At 37.8% G+C, this 21,406-nt stretch overlaps 1 protein-coding gene across 3 annotated transcripts in view; it reads left to right on the top strand.

The window, feature by feature from the left end:
* Rttn (rotatin) overlaps nucleotides 1–21,406 on the top strand; it is a 141,658-nt gene that overhangs the window by 103,485 nt on the left and 16,767 nt on the right. For all 3 annotated transcript variants that reach the window (XM_038330131.1, XM_038330132.1, XM_038330133.1), the window contains 8 exons: nucleotides 3,200–3,389; nucleotides 4,351–4,441; nucleotides 7,869–8,022; nucleotides 12,689–12,826; nucleotides 14,080–14,297; nucleotides 16,042–16,147; nucleotides 17,199–17,296; nucleotides 18,727–18,804. In XM_038330131.1, coding sequence (XP_038186059.1) covers nucleotides 3,200–3,389; nucleotides 4,351–4,441; nucleotides 7,869–8,022; nucleotides 12,689–12,826; nucleotides 14,080–14,297; nucleotides 16,042–16,147; nucleotides 17,199–17,296; nucleotides 18,727–18,804 — 1,073 coding nt within the window. The remainder of the gene's footprint in view (nucleotides 1–3,199; nucleotides 3,390–4,350; nucleotides 4,442–7,868; nucleotides 8,023–12,688; nucleotides 12,827–14,079; nucleotides 14,298–16,041; nucleotides 16,148–17,198; nucleotides 17,297–18,726; nucleotides 18,805–21,406) is intronic.

A 21,406-nucleotide genomic window follows, 5' to 3' on the forward strand; every position in this document is an offset into this window, starting at 1 on the left:
AATTTCATAAACAGGGTTCCACCTTGGTTTCCAGTAACTTATGTTAGTAAATAAAAGGGCTTAATAACAGAAAATACTTAATTGAACATCTATCTTGTATTCTTACAAATATTTAAGCAGTTAATGATAAATACAAAAAATTCACCAAAATAACAAAAATACACAGAAATTAATAGACTTTATATATATCCCTATGAACAATGAGTACAGTGTAGACAAGGCCACCGGTAGTGCAACAAAGGAAGTAACTATGCAGGAGCAGACAATAAAAAATTACAAAATATATTCAGATTTTTATGAATCTTAATTATTGAGTGAGGGGTACACACAAGTACCACACTGTGCATGTGGAAGTCAGAGGACAGCTTGCAGGAGTAGGGTCTCTCCTTCTACCTTGTGAATTTGAGAAATTGAATTTAGGTTCTTAGGCTTGGTGGCAGCAGCTGCCTATACCTGCTGAGCCATCTCACCAGCCGCTGCATCATTTATAGAAGAAAAACTTTAAAATATTCTCCAAACCTATGAAAATAGATGGGAACAAATATAAAAAAAACTATTATATTAGATAGGATAACTTGACGTCAAAAAGTTATCAAGTGTCAATTCTCTATAAGGTAATCTATGAATTACTGTCCAGTCAAAATACCACCACATTTCTGTATGGTAAATAAGATTCTATTAACAATTAAAACAAAACAAAAATAAGTGTACCAAAGTTGCCAGGAAAATGGTCTAAAAGGTGACAAGTGCTACATAGATGTTATCACATACAGAGAACTGTAATTGAATTTGTTTTTATTACCAGCAGTGGAAAGACAAATAGAACTGAAGATGTATCCATGATGATTAAAGGGTGACTCATATCTTTGGATAAGCCATGGATCTTTTGATAATAGTGGTAAAAACTGGCTAGCCGTTTGACACAAGAGCATTCTTATATACAATTATCTGGGTTTCAAAGTGAAAAGGGAGTTTCTGCAAATACTGCCTATAAAAGTACTAGAAAGCTTTCTAATTTTGCTTCTTCAAATATCAGTAAAAAATGACACATTTTACATTTAATAATAATAGTTAAAAAGGTAACTTCTATGACAGAAATTGCCATAAAGTGAAGAGATTTCTTGAAAAACCAACATAACTATTTGTAACATGGCTGTGTTGTAAGCATGTAAAATATTCTCAGTTTTTCAGAAGGAAGATAACTAACTCCATATAAAAATGAACAGAAACACGAGGCAGACATGTACAGAAAATGTGAGGAATCCATATTACTGGATAAGTACAAATTAATGCTACACTGTGACCCTCCTTCTTAGCTGTTAAATTAAATTGCCAACTATTAAAATGCATTGGCAGTGCATCCTCTTGGCCAGGCTATGGAAAACAACACTTCTATAAATTTTAAGAGGGAATGCAATTAGTATAACATTTTTGGGCAGAACTTGGCAATATCTCATGAATCTATAAATTTATTTATCTTACAGATAGGAATTTCTAACAGTATGAAAATACATATGCACATGATTATTAACAGTATAAAAATACATATGCACATGATTATTTAGTGAAATATTGTTTGCAATTAGAAAATATATCAAATACCTAGATTCCCATAAGGAGGGGCTGGCTTCAGATTAATGTCCATGTAATGAACTATTCTGCTTTTTAAAAATGAGGTATGTTAAAATTGGTATACAGTAAATTGTTGTCCCTCCTTCCCCAAATATTGGTAAGTAACAAAAGCATGTACTGGGTTAGTAGGGAGATGGTTCAGTGGGCTTGCTGTGCAGTCCTCTAGCTCCCTTGTGAATGTTGGCTGTGGTGACACGTGCTTTTCATGGTAGTGTGGGGACAGAAACAGGCGGGTAAACTGGGGTTCAGGGAGCAGCCAGTCTGGTTGCATTGTTGAGGTTCTGGTTAAGAGAGAGAGAGGAAGGAAGGGAGGGGGAGAGAGGGAGGAGAGACAGACAGAGAAAGGGAGGAAGGAAAAGGAGGGAGAGAGAGACAGACACACACAGAGAGAGAGACAGAGACAGACAGAGAGAGGAGAGAGAACATATAAAGTGGAACACCCAAGTTTGTTTTTGACCTCCACATGTGTATACTTGGACATTCCCACACATACATCGCACAAAAACCACTAAAAATATATACTTAGAGTATATAGTATTTATAGAGTTCTACTTTTTTGACAGTCAGCTCAGTGTTTTAAGAGTTCTGGTTGCTCTTCCAGAGGACCTGGATTTGATTTCCAGCACCTAAGTAGCAGCTCATTATCATCTGTAACTCTAGTTCCATGGGTTCTGGCGCCCTCCTCTGGCATCTGCATACAACAGGCATGCATACTGTGCACAAGTATAGACATAGAGGAAACAAACATATACCTGAAATCAATAAAATAATAAAAGGGGAATTAAAAAATACATGTATATCCTCATTTGTAATAACATTAGGCAGGAAGTTTATCAGTGTGACTGGTTTGTTAGGGAGGAAGTACATGAGGGTAAGTACAAGGTAAAAGGACTCTGCAGTAGACATAGTCACTTTCCTGCATATACTTCTTAGCTTAGTTAGGCTTTAATAACCATATTTTATGTTTTGTGTGTTACAAAGAGAACGAAAAGGAAACTTAAACTGACAAAACACGAAACTAATGTGGGATACAAACATGTTGGTCTAGCATTTCATAGACTTTCACCCTCAGACTTAATGGCAAAGAAAATTGTGGCAACCGTTCAAGTCATGATGCTATGTTACCTTTTGCAATTAGCATTCTTAAACTTCTTCAGATAGACTTAAGATAGCAAAGGAGCAGATAGACAAGGAGGTTTTTCTGTGGGTGTCTGTAAATGAAATAGTAAATGACTAGAGGTGTTAAATGGACCCTGTAAAGTATTTGGAAGTTGGGAACATTCTGGTACCTAGAATTTCAGGGAGGGGGGAGAAAATGACTGTATTCTAACCTTGGCTCTTGCATGTTGGGTGCTTCTGTGTGTGCACACGTACACTCGGGAGTTGGGGGTTGGGAATAGAAGCAGTCTCCCTAGCCTCACGGTTAAACTTTACCATGCAGTTATAAGAATTAACCAGTCATCCACCTCTCTATCTTGACAAACTTTCCTGTGTTATGAGGAGTTAAATTTTTATTAATAACCACCAGGTAAATTGAATAATTTTCATGCTGTTTTTTAAATAACAGGTCAGTGTGAACCCAGACCAGTGCGACCCTGTGACTCCGCGCTCTCTGCTCCCCTGCACAAGCAGTATACGTTTGTTACTCCATCTCTTCTGTCGGCAATCTGCAGCCTTCTAGACAACCTCTTGGCAGTTACTCCAAGGGATGCTGCAAATGCCTTTCAGCAAGCCCATCTCATAGAGTTTCTTTGTAGGTAAGAGGTAAATGGGAGTAGAGATGAATAAACACAGGACTGTATTGCCTGGCAGTATATTCTCTTTTGTTCTTATATCAAGTAAGTTCAGGCTTTTGTTTTGCTACAGTTGTCTTCACAGTTGCTGTTGTTATTTCCTCCCTCTTTTTATTAATAAACTTGTATTAGCTTCGTAACTTGATTGCTTAGATCAAAAAGATTTTTTTTTAATTAAAAAAAAATGAAGTGGTCCTAAATCTTATAGCAGAGACAAGGGATGTAATATAAACTGCTTGGCTATTTTTCATTGGATGTGAAGGATTTTGAAGATTCCTATCTCTAGCACTCATATCAGAATTATGTTCCCAGCCGGGCGGTGGTGGCGCACGCCTTTAATCCCAGCACTCGGGAGGCAGAGGCAGGCGGATCTCTGAGTTCGAGGCCAGCCTGGTCTACAAGAGCTAGTTCCAGGACAGGCTCTAGAAAATACAGGGAGGGAAACCCTGTCTCAAAAAACGAAAAAAAAAAAGAAGAAGAAGTTGTTACAGGTCGTCATTATTAAGAGAAGCTGAGCTAAGCTGAGCAGGCACCTGGAGCCTTACATCTTCAGGTCCACTTGCCCTGGGATAGTGCCTCCCCCAGTGAGCTAGGCCCACTCACGTCGATTGGCAGTCGAGCGAGCTCGTCCTCTACAGGCTGCTCACAGGACAGCATGACAGGTGCAGGCCCTGTGTGGTTTCCTATCAACTACTGATACTGATTACGGCTATTTCACTTCGTAGAATTTTCTGTTTTTCACACTTACTTAGCACAATATTTTCCTGTTTTCTTAAATACTTTGGGAAATCTTAAATATTTTGTTTTCTTGTAAATGTCCTTTTTATTTATATTCAGGTTTATATTGAAGCTTCACATTGTGATGTTTTGTCTTTAATAAGAAGCATAGTAATTATCTATCTATGGGGTATTCCTTATTTGACAGTACTGTGGATGCCTTTGTCATAGAGATGTGTGTCCAGGAACTCAAGACCCCGCTGGCTTTATCATCTGCTGTTGAACATACTCAAGCTCAGGTAAGTACCTGGGATCAACCTCTCTTCTGTATCATTGATTTCTTTGCCTTGTGGGCCAAACAACAAATTCTAAGGAGAGCCAACCTTAAGAAAAGGATGGGAATCTCTCAGTATATGCATAATAGTGGATGCTTTTAAATAGGTTACTTAAAATTTTAACTTTGATAGAGAAACCGGGGGAGAAAAGAACAGTGGGCACTTTTCCTAACTCCATTACTAATATTATAAATTTAATTAATATTATAAATGTTTAGTAAAGTTTCTTGGAGCACTGTTTTATAAAGGGGCACTGGTATAGACCACTTAATCCTATTATTTTAGGCTATCGAGGTGTTATTTTCACCTAGGTTGAAGTTGTTAGACTAACATGCTCCTCCCCTGCCCCCCGCACCTCACCACCCCACAAGACAGGGTTTCCCTGTGTAGTCCTGGCTGTCTTGGACTCACTCTATAGACCAGGCTGGCCTTGAACTCACATAGATCTACCTACCTCTGCCTTTTGAGGGCTGGGATTAAAGGTGTATATCACTACAGTCCAGCTAAACCTCCCAGCATGTGGGAGGCAGAGGTTGGTGGATCTCTGTGAGTTGGAGATCAGCATGATCTACTGTGAGTTCCAGCATAGCCAGGGCTATGTAGCAAGGCCTTATTCTCAACAAAACAAACAAGAAACTAAAAGCATATTTCTGCAAGGTGACAAAAATAAATTTTAATTTTTTTCTTCACAGCTATTCACTAAATTTCGGGTTCTTGCCTAGGTTCTGTATTTAAAATATGTTTAGCATTTTCCAATATAGTTGCTACTGCTAGAATTTTTATTTAAAGACCAAAATTTAACAATTGTTCTGTGTGGGTGGGGTGAAAAGTGGAGACTGAAGTGTGTTTTGTGCTGCACTCTTTGAACACAGAAGGCCTCTAGAGTGCCTTGGAAATATTCTGCGTGCCATTTTTGAGGCACATGTTTTTTTTTAGTGTAGTATTTTTATTGAATTAGCTTATTCATAAGATACATGTTCTATTTACTCTTTTGTTGGTACAATTGAAAAGTTTTAACTTAATGCCTTCTCTGGTTTAAAATCCCTCTTAAGTCATTAAAAATTTTTCTCTTTATATTAAGAAAATACATAGCAAACCCATGTATATTTAAGGATGACAAGCATTCAGAAGAAAAAATAAAGCAAAGGACAGCACCAGATATTGAGGCAGAGGCCTATACTTAGTGTCCAGGGAAAACCTTTCCAATCATATGTGTGACCTGACATGATAAAGACAGGTCTACAGGCAGAACAAGGCCTCTGGCTCCAGAGTCTGGCTGGTCTATCCAAGAAACAGCAAAAAATCCAGAATTGCTGGAGCTGGATCTATGAGGGGAAAATGAAACTAGAAAGCACAGTCAGCAATGAGGGCAGGACCTGGCCTGTAGTTGTGTCTTGAATGTACAGTTTAGTACCATGATAGCAGAAACAAACATTGATGGGTTCAAATATATGCACAAGAAATCACAGGAGCAATCATCAGTGCCATAATGTTACAAATTAAATGGGGGAAGTTGAGGGATTTCCCACAGTACAGAGCAGAGCAAGGAGAGTTGGCCATGCAGTTTGGTTCCAGAGGACACTCTGATCCATTGTGCTGCCCACCTTGTATGGATTAAAGTCTGTACATTGTTGTTTGTACAGGAATCCAGGAAACTCTAACATTTACCAGATTCCATTCTAGTTGCTGCTGTTGATACAAAGCAAACATCTGTGCCCATAAGGAATCTAGGTGCAAGGGACAGATAGGAGCACATACAAAATGTAAGTTTGGGACCAGATAGTAACAAATGGTATGAAAAAAAAAAGTGACATTCATTGGACAAAGGGGTGCTACACAAGAGGAGTAGTTGGTACACAATGATCAAAATAAAATAAAATAAAGTAGAACAAGAGACCTGGGCCAAAAGGAAAACAGCTATGGACGTTTGAGGCAGAGCCAGGTACAGAAGGCTGATAGTGAGGTGACAGTGTTGGAGCGTGTGATTGGTAGGTTTTGTTGTTTCATTGTTTGTTTCTAAGAATATTATAAATAGGAAAAGATAGTATATTAGCTATATTAATATTTAATCTTAAATGGTTAATTTACAAAATAGGTTTTTCCTCTCATGTTTCTCACTGGCTTATTTATAATAATATTTCCAGTACTCAGAGATTAGACTTGCTGTAACTTTAATAGGGCAGAAGATGAAGAGATCACAAACACTTCACAGAGCAGTCTTGAGGTACTTACCTATAATCCCAACACTTAGGAAATAGAGGTAGGAAGATCAGAAGTTCAAGACCTCTCAAGTACACAGTGAGTGCTAAGCCAGCACAGACTACATTATACCCTGTTTCCAACAATATAAAAGAGCAACAGAAGTGTTACAGAAATAAACAAATTAAATTTCAAAATTTGTAGAAGGAATTCCTGAAGGATAAAGGAACATGTACTTTTATATAATACAAAAGAAGCTAGCATATTCTATAGAGGAATTTCATACTCATAGAAGTAAGAGAACTATTTGTCTTTAAGGGGTCTGAGACTGTATACCGTGGAGACATGGACACCCCACAAATGGAGATCAGTGCCCACTCCTAATTACAGTCTCACAGCACCAAACTAAGATGAATGAAAAGACTGTGCTTTTGTACATAGAAACCGACCTCGGGTAGCTCTCTATAGTTCTCCTTTAAGGATGCACTGCTTAAGAACAGTGGCTACATATGACACACCTGCTCTTCTTTACTGCTGTCGGTCAGAGGAAGTTTTGAAAGGAGATTTACCAGGTACTACTTAGAGTATTAGCATTAGAATTCCAGAGATAGTTTTATAGTTAATCATGGAAATTTAATTTTTTCTCTCACACTTGAGAATATTGTTTTTATATTTATATTATATGTATTTATAGTTATATACAACTAAAAGCAAAAATAAATTTTATTGATGACACTAGCTGGGCTATTAGGGTAGATGTATTTTCTTCCATTCTTATGCACTTTGACCAATATTTTCTTAATCAGATTTTTCTTTACAAACTAGTTTACTTTGACTTTAAATATCCTCTATGCTTCTTCTATGATATTGGTTCTACAAGTTACCTACTTTTAAAATATAAAGACTTTCTTTAAATGGAATACAGAAATAGGCTTTGAAAATATTGCTTTATTTACTGGTGGTATAGTTAATAGTCCTAGTGTGACCATTACTGACCATGCTTCTAATATTGGAAGCTATGCTTGCCTGCTGCATATTAAGTTTATAGCACATAATTTATGCTGAGTGCTTTTTTTAGTGCTTTATTGTGTATTTTATAAAGAAATGATTTCTTACAACATCATGATGTGACTGAGATAGGCTTTTCATGAGATCTGCTTATTTATTATATTCTTTGTCTTTTTGCAAATAGGCCTCCTTTCTCTTGGAATTCCTATCCTCTTTGTCCCAGCTTTTGCAGTCCTGTCTGTTGGTAGATCCTAACCTTGTGACACAGGATGAGCTCTTGAAACCTCTTATCACTAATGTCATCCGAGTTCTCATTGTGTGTACCAAAGATGTATTAGGTAAGTTTTTTTAATGTTCTAAAAATTAAAATGTAATCACATCATTTTTTTTCTTCCCTTCAGCCCTTCCCATGTCTCTGTCTTCTATTGTCTCTCAAATTCATGATCTCTGTTTCTTCAGTTGTTATCCTCCCTCCCCACATTCCTCCAACACACACACAACCTGCTCAGTTCGTATGATGGACTTATCTGTATATGATTTCAGGAAAGACCACTTGGTATTGGATAACCAATTTGGAGATTTTTCCTAAGGAGGTCTCTCCCACTGTCAGTATTCCTTACTTGACATTATTTTTTTGTCTAGGGTTGAGGCCCTATGAGATTTTCCTTTTCCATTCTAGCATGTCTGTTGGTGTTACCCTTCAGGTCTTGTTTAGGCAGTCATGTTGATGAGACTCCGTGGCTGCAGCTTCTCTGACATTCTAGGAGATAAAAAGAAATATTACAGTGAACTTGTTGTTCCTCCAGCTTTTTACACGCTTTCTGCCTTGTTCTTCTGCAGTGATCCCTGAACCTTAGGGGCAGGTGTTGTATGGTAGTTAGATATATTAGTTGGGACTGGACTCCACACAATCTCTGAATTTTGATCAAGTGTGGTTTTCTGTAATGATTTCTATCTGTTGCAATGAGACTCCCCACCCCCACCCCAGAGGGGTGAGACCTATACTTATCTGTGATTATAAGGCCAAATATTAGGATGTAGTTAGGGATTGTGCTGTTTTAGTAAATTGGCAATTGTAGGTTTTCCTACAAGATCCATGACTTCACTAGCCATGAATAGTTGGCTAGGGTTATAGTAGTAGGCATGATTTCCTTCTTGTGGAGGAAATTCAATAGAGAGCTGTTGGTTACTACTAAGGTACAGGTGGTAGTACTGCCATGCTAATCATTGTTGTAGTTCATAGGCATCTTAACTAGTTAGGTTTATTGGTGTTTCCCTACTTTGAAAGCTGGGATGGGACCTTCGGCTACCATGAAATGTGTCCTCAGAGAAGAGGCTTTCAGGTCAGATCCAGCTCTGATCCTCTGGTTCCTGTGTCCAAAGTACATGGTATCTTCAGCAATAGGAACTTTAGCTAAGTTTTACTTTTACATTTAGATGAGAAGTGAACAATATTGAGGGAGCAAATCTTATTTTTCTCCAGATGAAACCATCTTCCCCACCCCCCTGTTTTTTTTGGGGGGGGGGTTGAAGGTGTGTTTTATAATTAGAACAATCTGAAGTAGCTCCAGAAACAACTTAGGGCAGATGAGTAGCTTAAAAAATGGACCAAAAATCTCCTCTGTCTGCTAGCTGAAACATATGCTACAGTCTGCAGTGAACTTTGAGTGCTATTTTTATATTTTTGGCTAAGGCCAAATTACAGTTACAGGTATAAGTCAGTTTAGCATATAAGATGAACATTTTCTAAGACCTTAAAATATTGAGACCTACGTTTGTTGAAAGCTAAATATAATACTTAGTAGTAGGGAAAATTGAAGCAAAGTATAGGATTTAATGAATAGCATGGTGATTGTATGTGTCAAACCCTGACTCATTTTCCTCCATAACCCATAGATTTAATGTTAGTGCCTAGTACAAACTAGGCAAGCAGTTTATCACTCAGTTACCTCCAACCTATTTTAAATTTTTTTATCTTGAGATAGTGACTTGGTAAGTTGTTCACTCTGGGCTTGACCTAATTTTGTAGCACGGGCTGCCCTTGAACTTGAAATCATTTGCTTCAGCCTCTCAGTTAATCAGGAATTACAGACATACACCATCAAACCTGACTTCAATTCATTCTTAGTTCGTCCTTTGATATCACACAATTTGCTTTGCCTTTGAGATGTGAAAGTGAAAGATGTCGTGATCCTGAGCAATTCCAGTCCTCAGCATCATTTATATCCACTTTAAAATTACCTCTGTGTTTGAGTTCAATAATTTCATGCTTAGAAATTCTTTTAATGGTAGCAATAATTTAATTAAGCTTAGTAGGTTAGACTGTAATCTTAACAGTAATGAAATTGATTCTTGAGAAGGGGTGAGGTAAATATTACAATTATCTGTAGTCTAGCAGAGTCCACTTATACCTCATAAATTCTTTTTATTTAGTAATTTTTCGTGTTGGGTTTTGTGGCTATTACTTGACCAGTACCGATACTGAGTTCTTGAAGACAGGGAAGGTGTTACAACATTAGTGCCACAAAGCTATGATGAAGATGAGTCGCTTGACCTGGTCCACCTGGCAGAGGTGGTGTGACGCTCTCGTGGCCTTGTAAATATTTTCTTATTGTTCCTCCTATATATTTTATCATAAAGAATTATTTAAACTTATGATTAGCTCCAGAAAGTACTGCAAGTCAGAATCGTTGGTAATATCGAAAGGTACATTTAGAAACTAGGTTTTTTTCTTGTATCTTGCAAAAGTGTAAATGTTCATTGAAAATTTATATTAGGGAAAGCATTTTTAAATTGTTTTCTTAGAAACTAAGTTTTGAATGATTTTTATTAAACTTTGGCTATATTTCTAATATATACAGCTATGTTATATATTTATAGTTTTTCTTAATTCAAATATTCAATACCTTATACATAAACAAATACAATTAAAATATTCAGTAAGTATGGTAATAAAATTAAATGTTAATAACATTTTTATTTCCAATTTAAATATTTTACCATTTTTAGCCTTTAATGAATAAAAAGAGTAGACTTTTATTATTTAAGGGTTACTACAAATGTGTATAGTACATTAGTATATTAGTATATATATGAGTATATTAGTACACAGCATATCTTTGGAATTAATTTTTTTTTCTTTTTTATTAAAAATTTCCATCTTCTCCCCTCCTCCTCCCCCTTCCCTCCCCTCCCTTTCACCCATACCCCTACTCCCTCCCTCTCCAGGCCAAAGAGCCATCAGGGTTCCCTTCACTATGTTAAGTCCAAGGTCCTCCCAACTCCCCCTAAGTCCAGGAAGGTGAGCAACCAAACTGACAAGGCTCACAGTGAGCCCGTCCATGCTGTAGAGTCCAAGCCCATTGCCATTGTCCTTGGTTTCTCAGTCAGCCTCCACCGTCAGCCACATTCAGAGAGTCTGGTTTGGTCACATGTTCCATCAGTCCCATTCAAACTAGGCTTGGTGATCTCCCGTTAGTTCTGTCCCACCGTCTTCATGGGTGAACGCACCCCTCACGGTCCTGACTTCCTTGCTCATGATCTCCCTGCTTTTGCTCCTCATCAGGACCTTGGGAGAGCAAGCATCTAAATTACCGCTTAGTGAGTTTAGTGACAGGCTAGTTGAAGAGCACTGGGACAGGTTGTGACGTGAGTCCCTAAAGCTCTCTCTCAAGCGCTTCATTGGTGCTGAGGAACGCCTGAACAATGTTTATAGCTTACTCGAGTGAAGTTTGAGGAAAGGTGGCAGAACTACAAAGGTACAACCGGAGAGTCCAGAGATAACCACTGCTGTCCAACTTGCATTTACACAGACAGCGTCCTCGCTGTGGAAGGTTAACCTCTCCAGCATGGGGTCCACACAGGCAGCAGTGCTCAGACCAGTTTGTAGTGTTGTTTTCTTTGTAGGATAATTCTCTGCTTGGCTCTTCAAAGAAAGTTTTCTTTCTCTTCTGCCTTGACCTTAGCACATTGTACTTTCCTTTCCATCTCTGCACAGAGCTGCTAGAGGGAATAGAGAAAATCAGGAGTGTGTTTCACAGAAGTAGCCGTTCTCAGGTTTTACTGTGTCTGCTGTGCAGTTCTAACATTGTGGCTTATATTTACTATTTCACTTTGTGATTGTTGTTGAGCATATTTTAATGAAAGGATGGCTTGTGACTTTGTAGAAGGGTAGAGGAACATACCTTTAAGAAGCAGTAGGATAAAAGGAGTTAACTGTAGTAATTTGATAATTGTGCAGGCTAGTTTTTATGCCGTCTTGACTCAGGGTAGAATCATATGGGAAGGGAAACAATGATTGAGCAAATACCACCATCAGATTGGTCTATAGGCAGGTCTATGGTGCATTTTCTTGGTTGACGGTTGCTGTGGAGGTCCCAGCTCACTGTGGACATTCATGTACAGGCAGTCCTGGGCGCTGTAAAGAAGCAGGGTGAGCAAGCCTTGAGGATTAAACCAGTAAGCAGCACTCCTCCGTGTTCTCTGCATCAGTTCCTGCCTGTTTGAGTCCCTGTCTTGACTGTCCTTAGTGATGGCCGTTGACGTGTTACTGTTGGTTGAAATAAACCCATTCTTTCCCAAGTTGCTTCTGGTCATGGTGTCTTATCACAGTAACAAAAATTCTCATTGGGACGATAGTGGTTATTGCCTTTCTTGAGTGCTGGAATGGGCCTTGGGAACAGAATCCAGGGAGTGGAGTAGTTGCACTGGCAGGGAGGTCATTCACCTGTTCTTCTTACTGGTGTGGCCTGCACCTGCGCAGCTGGAGTCCCCCGGGGTGGGCGTGTTGAGGTAGGAGTGAGGTGTGGATGTGGTATTGTGTCTGCGGCAGTCGAGCTGGTAGGCAGGTCACTCTTCTAGTTAGTATAGTCTGCCACTGGGCAATTACTGTTTTTCTTTTTGAAGTGTGTAATTCATGTGTGCAATAAAGTATTAGTGGTAAATTGTGTATTTCTGAGGAGTTCTCTTGTTAATAACTCGAAGTGTTTCTGCTTAATTTTACAGATGTACAGTTAGTACTGGCTTTTCATCGCACATGGACACACTTATATGACCTTCTGGCCACACTGCTGAGGAAAGCTGGTGCTGTTTCCCTTCCTCTTATTACCTCAGCTCTTGCCAAGCACTGGGAGGCAGTGATTGGTAAGAAGATCCTTGAATGATGGGGGTCTTTCATATAATAAAAATTGGTAAACTTTATTCCCAGTTAAATGTGTAAATTTTCCAAATAGTTATGGCATGGCCTACGAAAGAATTACAGGGTACTTGACTTGAGAATTTGCAATACTCCACATGAGCCTCCTTTCCCCCAAAATACAGATTTGAAAAATTGCAATAAATTTCAGTATGTCAAAAACCAAGTAAGAGCAGTCTGTGGTTTCATGAAAATGTGTGTTAACATATACATTTTAATTTTTAAAATTCTTTCTATTGATTGTATTGAGCTATACATTTTTTCTTTGCTCCCCTCCTTTCCATTCCCCTCCTCTTCTACCCTCTCCCATGGTCTCCATGCTCCCAGTTTACTCAGGAGATCTTGTCTTTTTCTACTTCCCATGTAGATTAGATCCATGTATGTCTCTCTTAGGGTCCTCATAACATACACATTTTTATAATTAGATATATTATAAAACAATTAGATATATTAATTTTTGTTCCCACAAAAATTGTTCCTTTTTTGCTATCTGCATTCTGTGTTAAAATGTACATACATAGAATCTCATACACAACACAGGAAATTCTAAAATATTTTCTTTCTCAAGATATATCAAAAATTAGGTTTTTTATATTTTGTTTCTCATTAAAATAAACAAGTGACTTTTTATGTAAGTAAACTTTGGTATTTTTATAGTCTCATAAACTTTAACATAGCAATACTTTACATAAATATTTATGTCTAACCTTTTTAAAATGTATTTTTAGGAAACATAAAATAGAGGCTTCTGTATGGACCACATACATGCTAGACAAGTGCTATATTATACTTCAGCCATACCTCCAAATTCTGGCTAACATTTTCTTAGTACTGAAAAATTCAGAACTTAAAAATTCTAGGAGATTTAAATGTTAGCTCAAAGTAGTCATCCACACATTGTCCCTAAGTATACATACTGAAAAACTCATATAATGAAAAATTAAATAGATTTCTCAACTCTCAGTGTTGCCTTAATATTGACTTTAAAACTTTTTTGTACATATGCTATTGATAACTTTAAAAATAAGAATTATTTTATAATTATTTTAGAATTAGCATTAAATAATTATTTAATAATTTTAATTATTTATAGCATTAAAAATAAGAATGATATAAATGTAACTACTAAAATCTGATTAATTCCATCCATAATTTTGAAGATGTTTTCAAACTTTTACATCTGAAATAATTCTCCCTTTAGATGCATTGTGCAGATGTGTGGGCTTGTCAGTCAGGTGCCCTGCCCTGAGTATTGCCACCCTCCAGTTCCTGTCTGTTCTCTTGGCGGAGGAAGAAAAGAGGCGACTCCAGGACAAGGACAGAACAAATATGTGCCAAGCCCCAACAGTGGCTTTACTTCTTGATGGAACTCAGGAAAGTCTTAAATCTTCAGAGCGACTTAATGAAGCAATTCTTCAGGTGTGTGAGTCCTTGATTTTTTTGTTTTCTAGACTTTATCTATCTTTAAAGAAATTCACTTTTAGTAGTCATCATTTAAAAATTTTTCAAGCAATCAATGTTTTTTTTTGATTAGATAAACAATACATTACAAAGCTATAAATAGATTAGCAAGCATAAATAAGACTTTTAAGAATTATCTCATGCAAAACTGTACTTTTTTTTTTTTACAATTAGGACTATTACTAGCTCTCTGTAATGGCTCACAACCCCCCCCACCCCCCGTGTGTGTGTGTGTGTGTGTGTGTGTGTGTGTGTGTGTGTGTGTGTGTGTGTGTGTGTGTTTCACTGGAGATTAAAGCCAGAAAATCTTACATGTTAGTCAAACATTCTATCACAAAGCTGTATCGCTAGCTCCTTCTTTTGCCTTTTATTTTGAAACAAATTCTAAGTTGCCCAGGCTGGCCTTGGATTCTCCTGTGTAGGCTAACCTTGAGACTATGATCTTCCTGTCCCAGCCATTTGAGTATCCGGCATCACAGGCCTGGGAAATAGGGCTGGTGTGCCATAAGTATAGTTTGGTTGGTAGAATGCTTACATAAGCATGCATAATTCTCTGGGTTCCATCTCTAGCTATATAACATGGCTACATATAATGGGTATGATAACACACACCTGTGATTGCGGCATTCAGCAGGGAGAGGCAAGAGATCAAGGTCATAAATGGGGTTGGTTCATAAAGTGAGTTCAAGACCAGCCTAAGACAGATGAGACCCTGACTCAGAGATGGGTAGTGCCTTTTAATACCATTTTATGATTTTTATTACCTCCCTAAAAGATGAAAAAGTGATAGAATTGTGTATGACATGGTCGTTCTCTCTGATGCTTTCTGGTGGTCCCTCTGGTGGTCCCTTTTCAGTACATTTCGACCATTAGCCATTTTCCACTTGTTGCAAAACTGAAACTTCTTTAATAGGGGTGAAAGCTACACTTATTTGTGGGTATTTAGAAGACAGTTACAATATATTAGTTTGGGAAAATGGCAATAGAAGGTCCTTATTTTGAGTGTATGACCTCTCTAGCCACAGGTTATTGGCTAGGTTTAGAGCATCAGGCTTGAATTTCCTTATTTGGGGTTCTTAAGTCCAATTAGACAAAGTTGGCTGCCCCCAAGATAAAAGTGCCACTACTGAACCACTGTGAATTTTTTCTAACCCAGACGATGTTGTGTTCCTTGGTGTTAACAGGTAGCTAGAACTGTAGATACTTTTCTCCCTTAGCAGCTTGCATAGCACCTTGGGAGACAATGATAGAAAGTCCTTTGGGAGGAGACTTCCAGGTCAGTCCCATCTCATTCCCTCCAAGTCCTGTGTCCACAGTGCAATGGGCCTTCCCTTCAAATTCTGGGGAGCAATGAAGGACAACAGCAGCAGTCTATGTTGTGTTAGGGATCTTTTGGACTCCCCTGACCAACCAACTCCTGAGGGATTTCTTGTGCTTGATACTAGGGTTTTCACTAGGGAGTCTGTGGTTCTTGAGGTAGAGTATTCCGACCCCAAGTGTCATAACTTCATTTAACTGTGTGTGTGTATGTGTATGTATGTATGTATATATGTATATGCATACATGTTATATATAATTTAGGTAAACATAAAATAATATGATTTCCTATACCATTTCAAACCTCCCAGTGTTAATTATTCCTTCTCCTTCCTCTCCCTCTGTATTGCCCCTTTTATTCCTGTATTGTCTATATTCTCTGCAGTGCTATGAAGGAAAATCTCCCAAAGATGTCCTGAAAAGAGCTGCCGCAAATGCACTGATGTCCCTTCTGGCTGTCAGCAGAAGAGCGCAGAAGCATGCTTTGAGAGGTGATCTTCACCATCAGTTGTTTATATGGCACCTTGACAATTATATCTCCTGCTGGTTGTTTTTAATTTTCTTTGAACTAAAAATGTAAAGAAATTATAGTAAAATCTCAATGACATTTAAAAAGTTTTAGCAATACAGCAATCATTGATTTACTTCTTTGTTGTCTCTAAAATTTGTTTTATTTTTAATTATGTGTGTGAGTGCATTCATGTGGGTGCAGTTGCTTATGGAGGACAGAAAAAGGCATTGGATCCCTTGTAGCTGGATGTACAGGGTGGTGTGAGCTGCCTGGCATGAGTGCTGGGAACTGAATTCAGGTTCTTTGCAAGAGCAAAGTCCTAGCTGCCTTAACTACCCAGCCATTTCTCTAGGTCCACATTCATTACTTTTCAAATACAATAGAGTAGGCTGGGAATACAGTGCCTAGGAAGCACAGGACCTTTGACTTTAACCCCTAGTACTGAAAAATCAATCAATCAATTAAAAAAAGATGATACTTATAGATTGTGTGTTTCTGTTTACATGTAATGTTACTCTAGAAACTATATATAAAGAAATTTCAAGCTTTAACCTATTACTCAGCTTCATATTATTAGTGTATACATTATTATTTAATAATTGTGCATTGTTAGTGTATGCATCCACATTTTATGTCTCTAACACACACAAACAGTTTTTATGGTGCAGTAAAGATAATAATAATCAATGGACAGTATTTTTATATAGATTTTCACACTTCAGAGTGATGGTTTCTCTTCTGGACATAAGGAATTATGGATCTGAGAGGTAAAAGAAAGTAATAGGAACACAAAACCCATCTGTCCAACTAATGACTTGCTGCTAAGATGAAGTATGCAGGCTGCAAAATATAAAGTAGATCTGAAACTCTCACAAAAATAAAAACAAGTGGACTTAGTATTGTGCTTTTCCCCTTTTAGTCATTAATCTCCCACAGATTAGATTTGTACAGGTGCTCATTGACTTGAGTGTTCATTGACTTGACTGTTAAGATGGAATGGCCCCTGACTACTGCAAGCTTTTTTCTTTCAGCTGATCTCATCGAGAACTGCGTGGAACATATGAAGCACATCAATGCACAACTGAACCTGGACTTGCTGAGGCCTGGGAAAGCAACACTGAAAAAAAAGGTGACTTCGGCCTCTGAGTTCTTATGTAAGGGTGCATGGAGAAAGTAATGCTGGCTTACAGTGAGCACGAGGTAGAAGTCAGTGTCTGATTTAGAGCATAGGTAGAGGCAGTTTAGTTTCTGAGATTAATTCTCATTGGAAAATCTTTAAATGAGACTTACATGTTATTCTTTCTTGTTATGCACAATTAAAATATGTATATTTACATGACATATTGCAAAATAATTTATGCAATGGAGTATTTGAATAAAAGTGTAAGTTTTCTAGGGAGTGAAATCTATAACAACTATAATTTATTTTATATTTATATGTTAGGCACAGTTTGTCCATTTCAAATTTATTATGTCACGAATAAACACTTGTAACGACATGGTCACAGAATCCTGCGATTGATGAGGCAATCTCCTTCCATGATTCCCAGATGTTTGTTCTAGCATTGAATTGCTTGACTGAATATATAAATTATACTTTAATATAAACACTATAACACAGTGGCTTTATATTACCTGTGACTAGCAATAATTGTGACCAATAACATTTAGACTACCTTTTTTTCCAGAAAATGAATGTATGTATGTATAATATTTAAATCTAAAAATATACATAATACAATAGTATAAGCTAATATACATAATACAATAAGAGATAGAGAAAATAGCTATGTAGATGCAATATTTGTTGATAAAGGTCTCAAAACAAAACAGAGGTCTCAAAAAATGATAAAAAAACAAACATACAGAAAAACATATGATAGCAAATGCTGGTATCAGTGTGGGGAAAGGAAAACACTCATCCACTGTTGTTGGGATTGCAAACTGATGCAAACAGTCTGGAAATCAGTGTGCACAATAGTTTTTCTGTAAAAACTATTAAGAAATCAAGAAGGAAGTGTAGAAATGGCTCAGTGTTTAAGAATACATACTACTCTTTCAGAGGACTTGAGTTTAGTTCCAGAGGATCCAGTGTCCTCTTCTGATCTTTGGATGCTCTACATTCAAATGAGCATACCCACACAGACTCATATATATGTATATATACATAATTTAAAAGTAAGATTAAACAAATCATTAAAAGGAAAGACAAAACTTTAATAGTTTAACTGGCACGTGGTAACAGAAGCCATGTTTAACAGCTGCTTTTCCTGCTTCCGGATGTGACTGGAAACCAGTCCGCACTTGCCGTGCTCTGTGGGTGAAGCACGGAGGCTGTTGTATATCTGATTTCCTCCATGCTGGATGGGACAGAAATAGCTTTTTTTGTGGTACACACACTTCTTGAGATATGGTCACTGTACCTTGTCAGTTTTTATAAAGTGTTGGTGGTTGGGTGTGATCACAGCACAACTGCAGTATACTGTCACCGTAAGGAGGGAGTCACTGTTTCTAAAAAGCACTGCACTCCTGTTTTTCAACTTCTTTATGTCTCTGCAGGAGGACGGCTTTATTAAAGAGTTAAGCATTACCATGCAGCTCCTAAGGAATTGCCTTTACCAAAATGAAGAATGTAAAGTAAGTAGAGCTCCGCAGAGTGTTAATAGCGGTTAAGGTAGTGCATTGCTGAATTTTTATATGAGGTAACATAGGAGGAGTAGTGGACCCTCTGAATTCTCTTGGTTAAGATGTGTACTTGAATGTTTCTTAAGCTCAGAGTTAATTCTCAGAGCTGGATGCATTTGATCATGTTGTCCTTCAGCACTAATTACATTCTTATTTATATCAAGGCTTGAACGTCATAATTAAGCCATAAATTCTGAACCTATCCTTCATTCTATATTGTTAGGCATTTAGATTTTCTTTTTGACTACAAGGGAATAATAAATGGCTGTCTATATATGTCTTAAGAAGTGAAGGTTTTTAAAGATGTTTGACGAAACGATTATTCAAATGGAGTAAGAGATAGTATTTATAATTATAAAGAAAGATAAGCATGCATCCTGCGTCAGACTAGATACTGTTTTGCTCATTGTGGTCATGTCACCTAAAGGAAGCCCCTCGTCCATGTCTGCTGTCTGCTGTGGCCTTTGCACAGCTCTCTTTGAGAGCCACGGAGTCTGCTTTGTCTCTGAGTATTGCTTCTGCCCACTTCAGCAATCGTGATTGTGCTATTGTGTGGCAGAAAATCTAACTCTCGAAGTTGGTCCATCTGGAGTGACCTCACTTTTGAGGCTTTAGCTTAAAGCTTTAGTGTTAAAAAATTGGTAAGATAAAGATCAATTGAAAAACTTCTTTTGCTTTTAAATTTGTTCAGTTTGTACTCTTAGTTATGGTAAAACTGAAAAAAGCATGTTGTATCTGGAGAAACATGGTAAACATGTATTATTTAACTATAATAAGATACATATAATAATTATTTTAAAATTAAGTATTTATTTATACATTTGTGGTGTATGGTCCTATAGGCTCATATATTTGAATGCTTAGTCACTAGGGAGTGGGACTGTTTAAGGATTAGGAGGTGTGGCCTTGTGGGCATAGCTGTGACCTTGCTGGAGGAAGTGTGTCACTGGGAGTGGGCTCTGAGGTTTAAAAAGCTCACAGTGGGCCAGTCTCTCTGCCTGCTGTCTGCTCTCAATTACTTACTTGTCTATTTCCTACCATGATGATCATGTATCGACTGTCTAAGACTGTAACAAGTCTCCAATTTAAGTATTTTCTTCTTAGGCGTTGTCTGGGTCGTGGTGTCTCTTCACAGCAATAGAACACTGACTAGGACAGCATCTTATAATTTCAGAACATGGGACATTTGCACGATGGCACCTGCCTATAAAGATAAATGAAATGAGTACTCTTCTAGCTATTTGTTCACATTGGTAGTGCATTAGGCACTTATAAAAGTGTGATTATTCAGCAAGTCAAGTATTTCTGTCTTTCTGAGTTGTAAAGAATAAAGTCAAAGAATAATTGCATTACTCTTGAGTGTAAATATAAATCTGTGGGACAGAAATCCTTCATTTGTTCTTATTCCAGCTTAGGAAACATGTCCTTATTACTAATTATTAATTGTTAGGGTCATAACTCATAATTAAATCACCTTCTGCCACCCCACCATGGTTTATACATGTGTAACAGTAAGGAGTTTTTATGTTGAATAGATTATATGGCCGTGAGACAAACGAACCTAAACAGTGGGTAGGACTCAGGAGGGTGAACTATGATACTCCAGACAAAGATGATAAGGCCTTACCCGAGTGGGGAGAAATGTAAAGGGCTGTATAGTAAATCTGAAGAGTTGACACGAAAGGAGAGCCCTGTAGAACGATTTCCAGACTCCAATTTAAGCTGCTTGACAGTGTGGGAGTAGACAGAGCAGAGTGCAGGGAGGAGCCCGTGGGTGTGCTGCATAAGCCTTTGGGAAATTCAAGCGGAGAATCCCTTGTAGCTGAGTTTTATGGGCCTGACGAGCTATATATTCTGGCAATAGTAGAAGTATGTAATTAATATTTGTACCCAGGATTCTAGTTGAAATTTACCAAGATGGTATATTATAACAGCTTTAGTAATGTATTTGGTACACATGTGGAAAAGGTAGGAAATCAGAGGAGTGTAGATATAAGACAGAAGGATGGAAATGAAGACAAAGAAACTTGTAGTAAGTGCCCCAGTGCTGGAGAGTTTGGCAGCCACAAAGGTTAGAGTGGTCTCAGTGAATCATCAGAACAGGAAATAAACTGAAGGGGCTGAAGGTGAAATGCAAGCAATGGACATGACAGCAGTGAGCATTCTTCCACAGCTCGGTCACCGCATGACATAAGTATACTTGGTGCTACTAATGTGTAAACACTTTAATATCACCAGAGAAGTAATCAGAGAAATGCATAAGTTAATGACTAGTTCATAAAAATCTCTACGTTTCTTATTAACTGATGGAAAGATCAAGTCCCTGAGGAGACTGGAGAGTCATGTTTCCAAGGGCAGATGAGTGTATTAATTTCTGACAAGAGCAGTACTGATTCTCTGCCAGGCAGAAGAAAAGGATACATGTGGGTAGAATGGAGGACAGATAAGAATTGAGACCCGATCGTTTCTTTCTTTGTGAAGTGAGTGGAGTCATTTGTTGCCAGTGGGACTGAGTGAGAAGCATGAGGAAGACCTGGGAGTAACTTCAAACCTA

Source organism: Arvicola amphibius, chromosome 5 (genome assembly GCF_903992535.2).
Source record: "Arvicola amphibius chromosome 5, mArvAmp1.2, whole genome shotgun sequence".
Lineage (NCBI taxonomy): Eukaryota > Metazoa > Chordata > Mammalia > Rodentia > Cricetidae > Arvicola > Arvicola amphibius.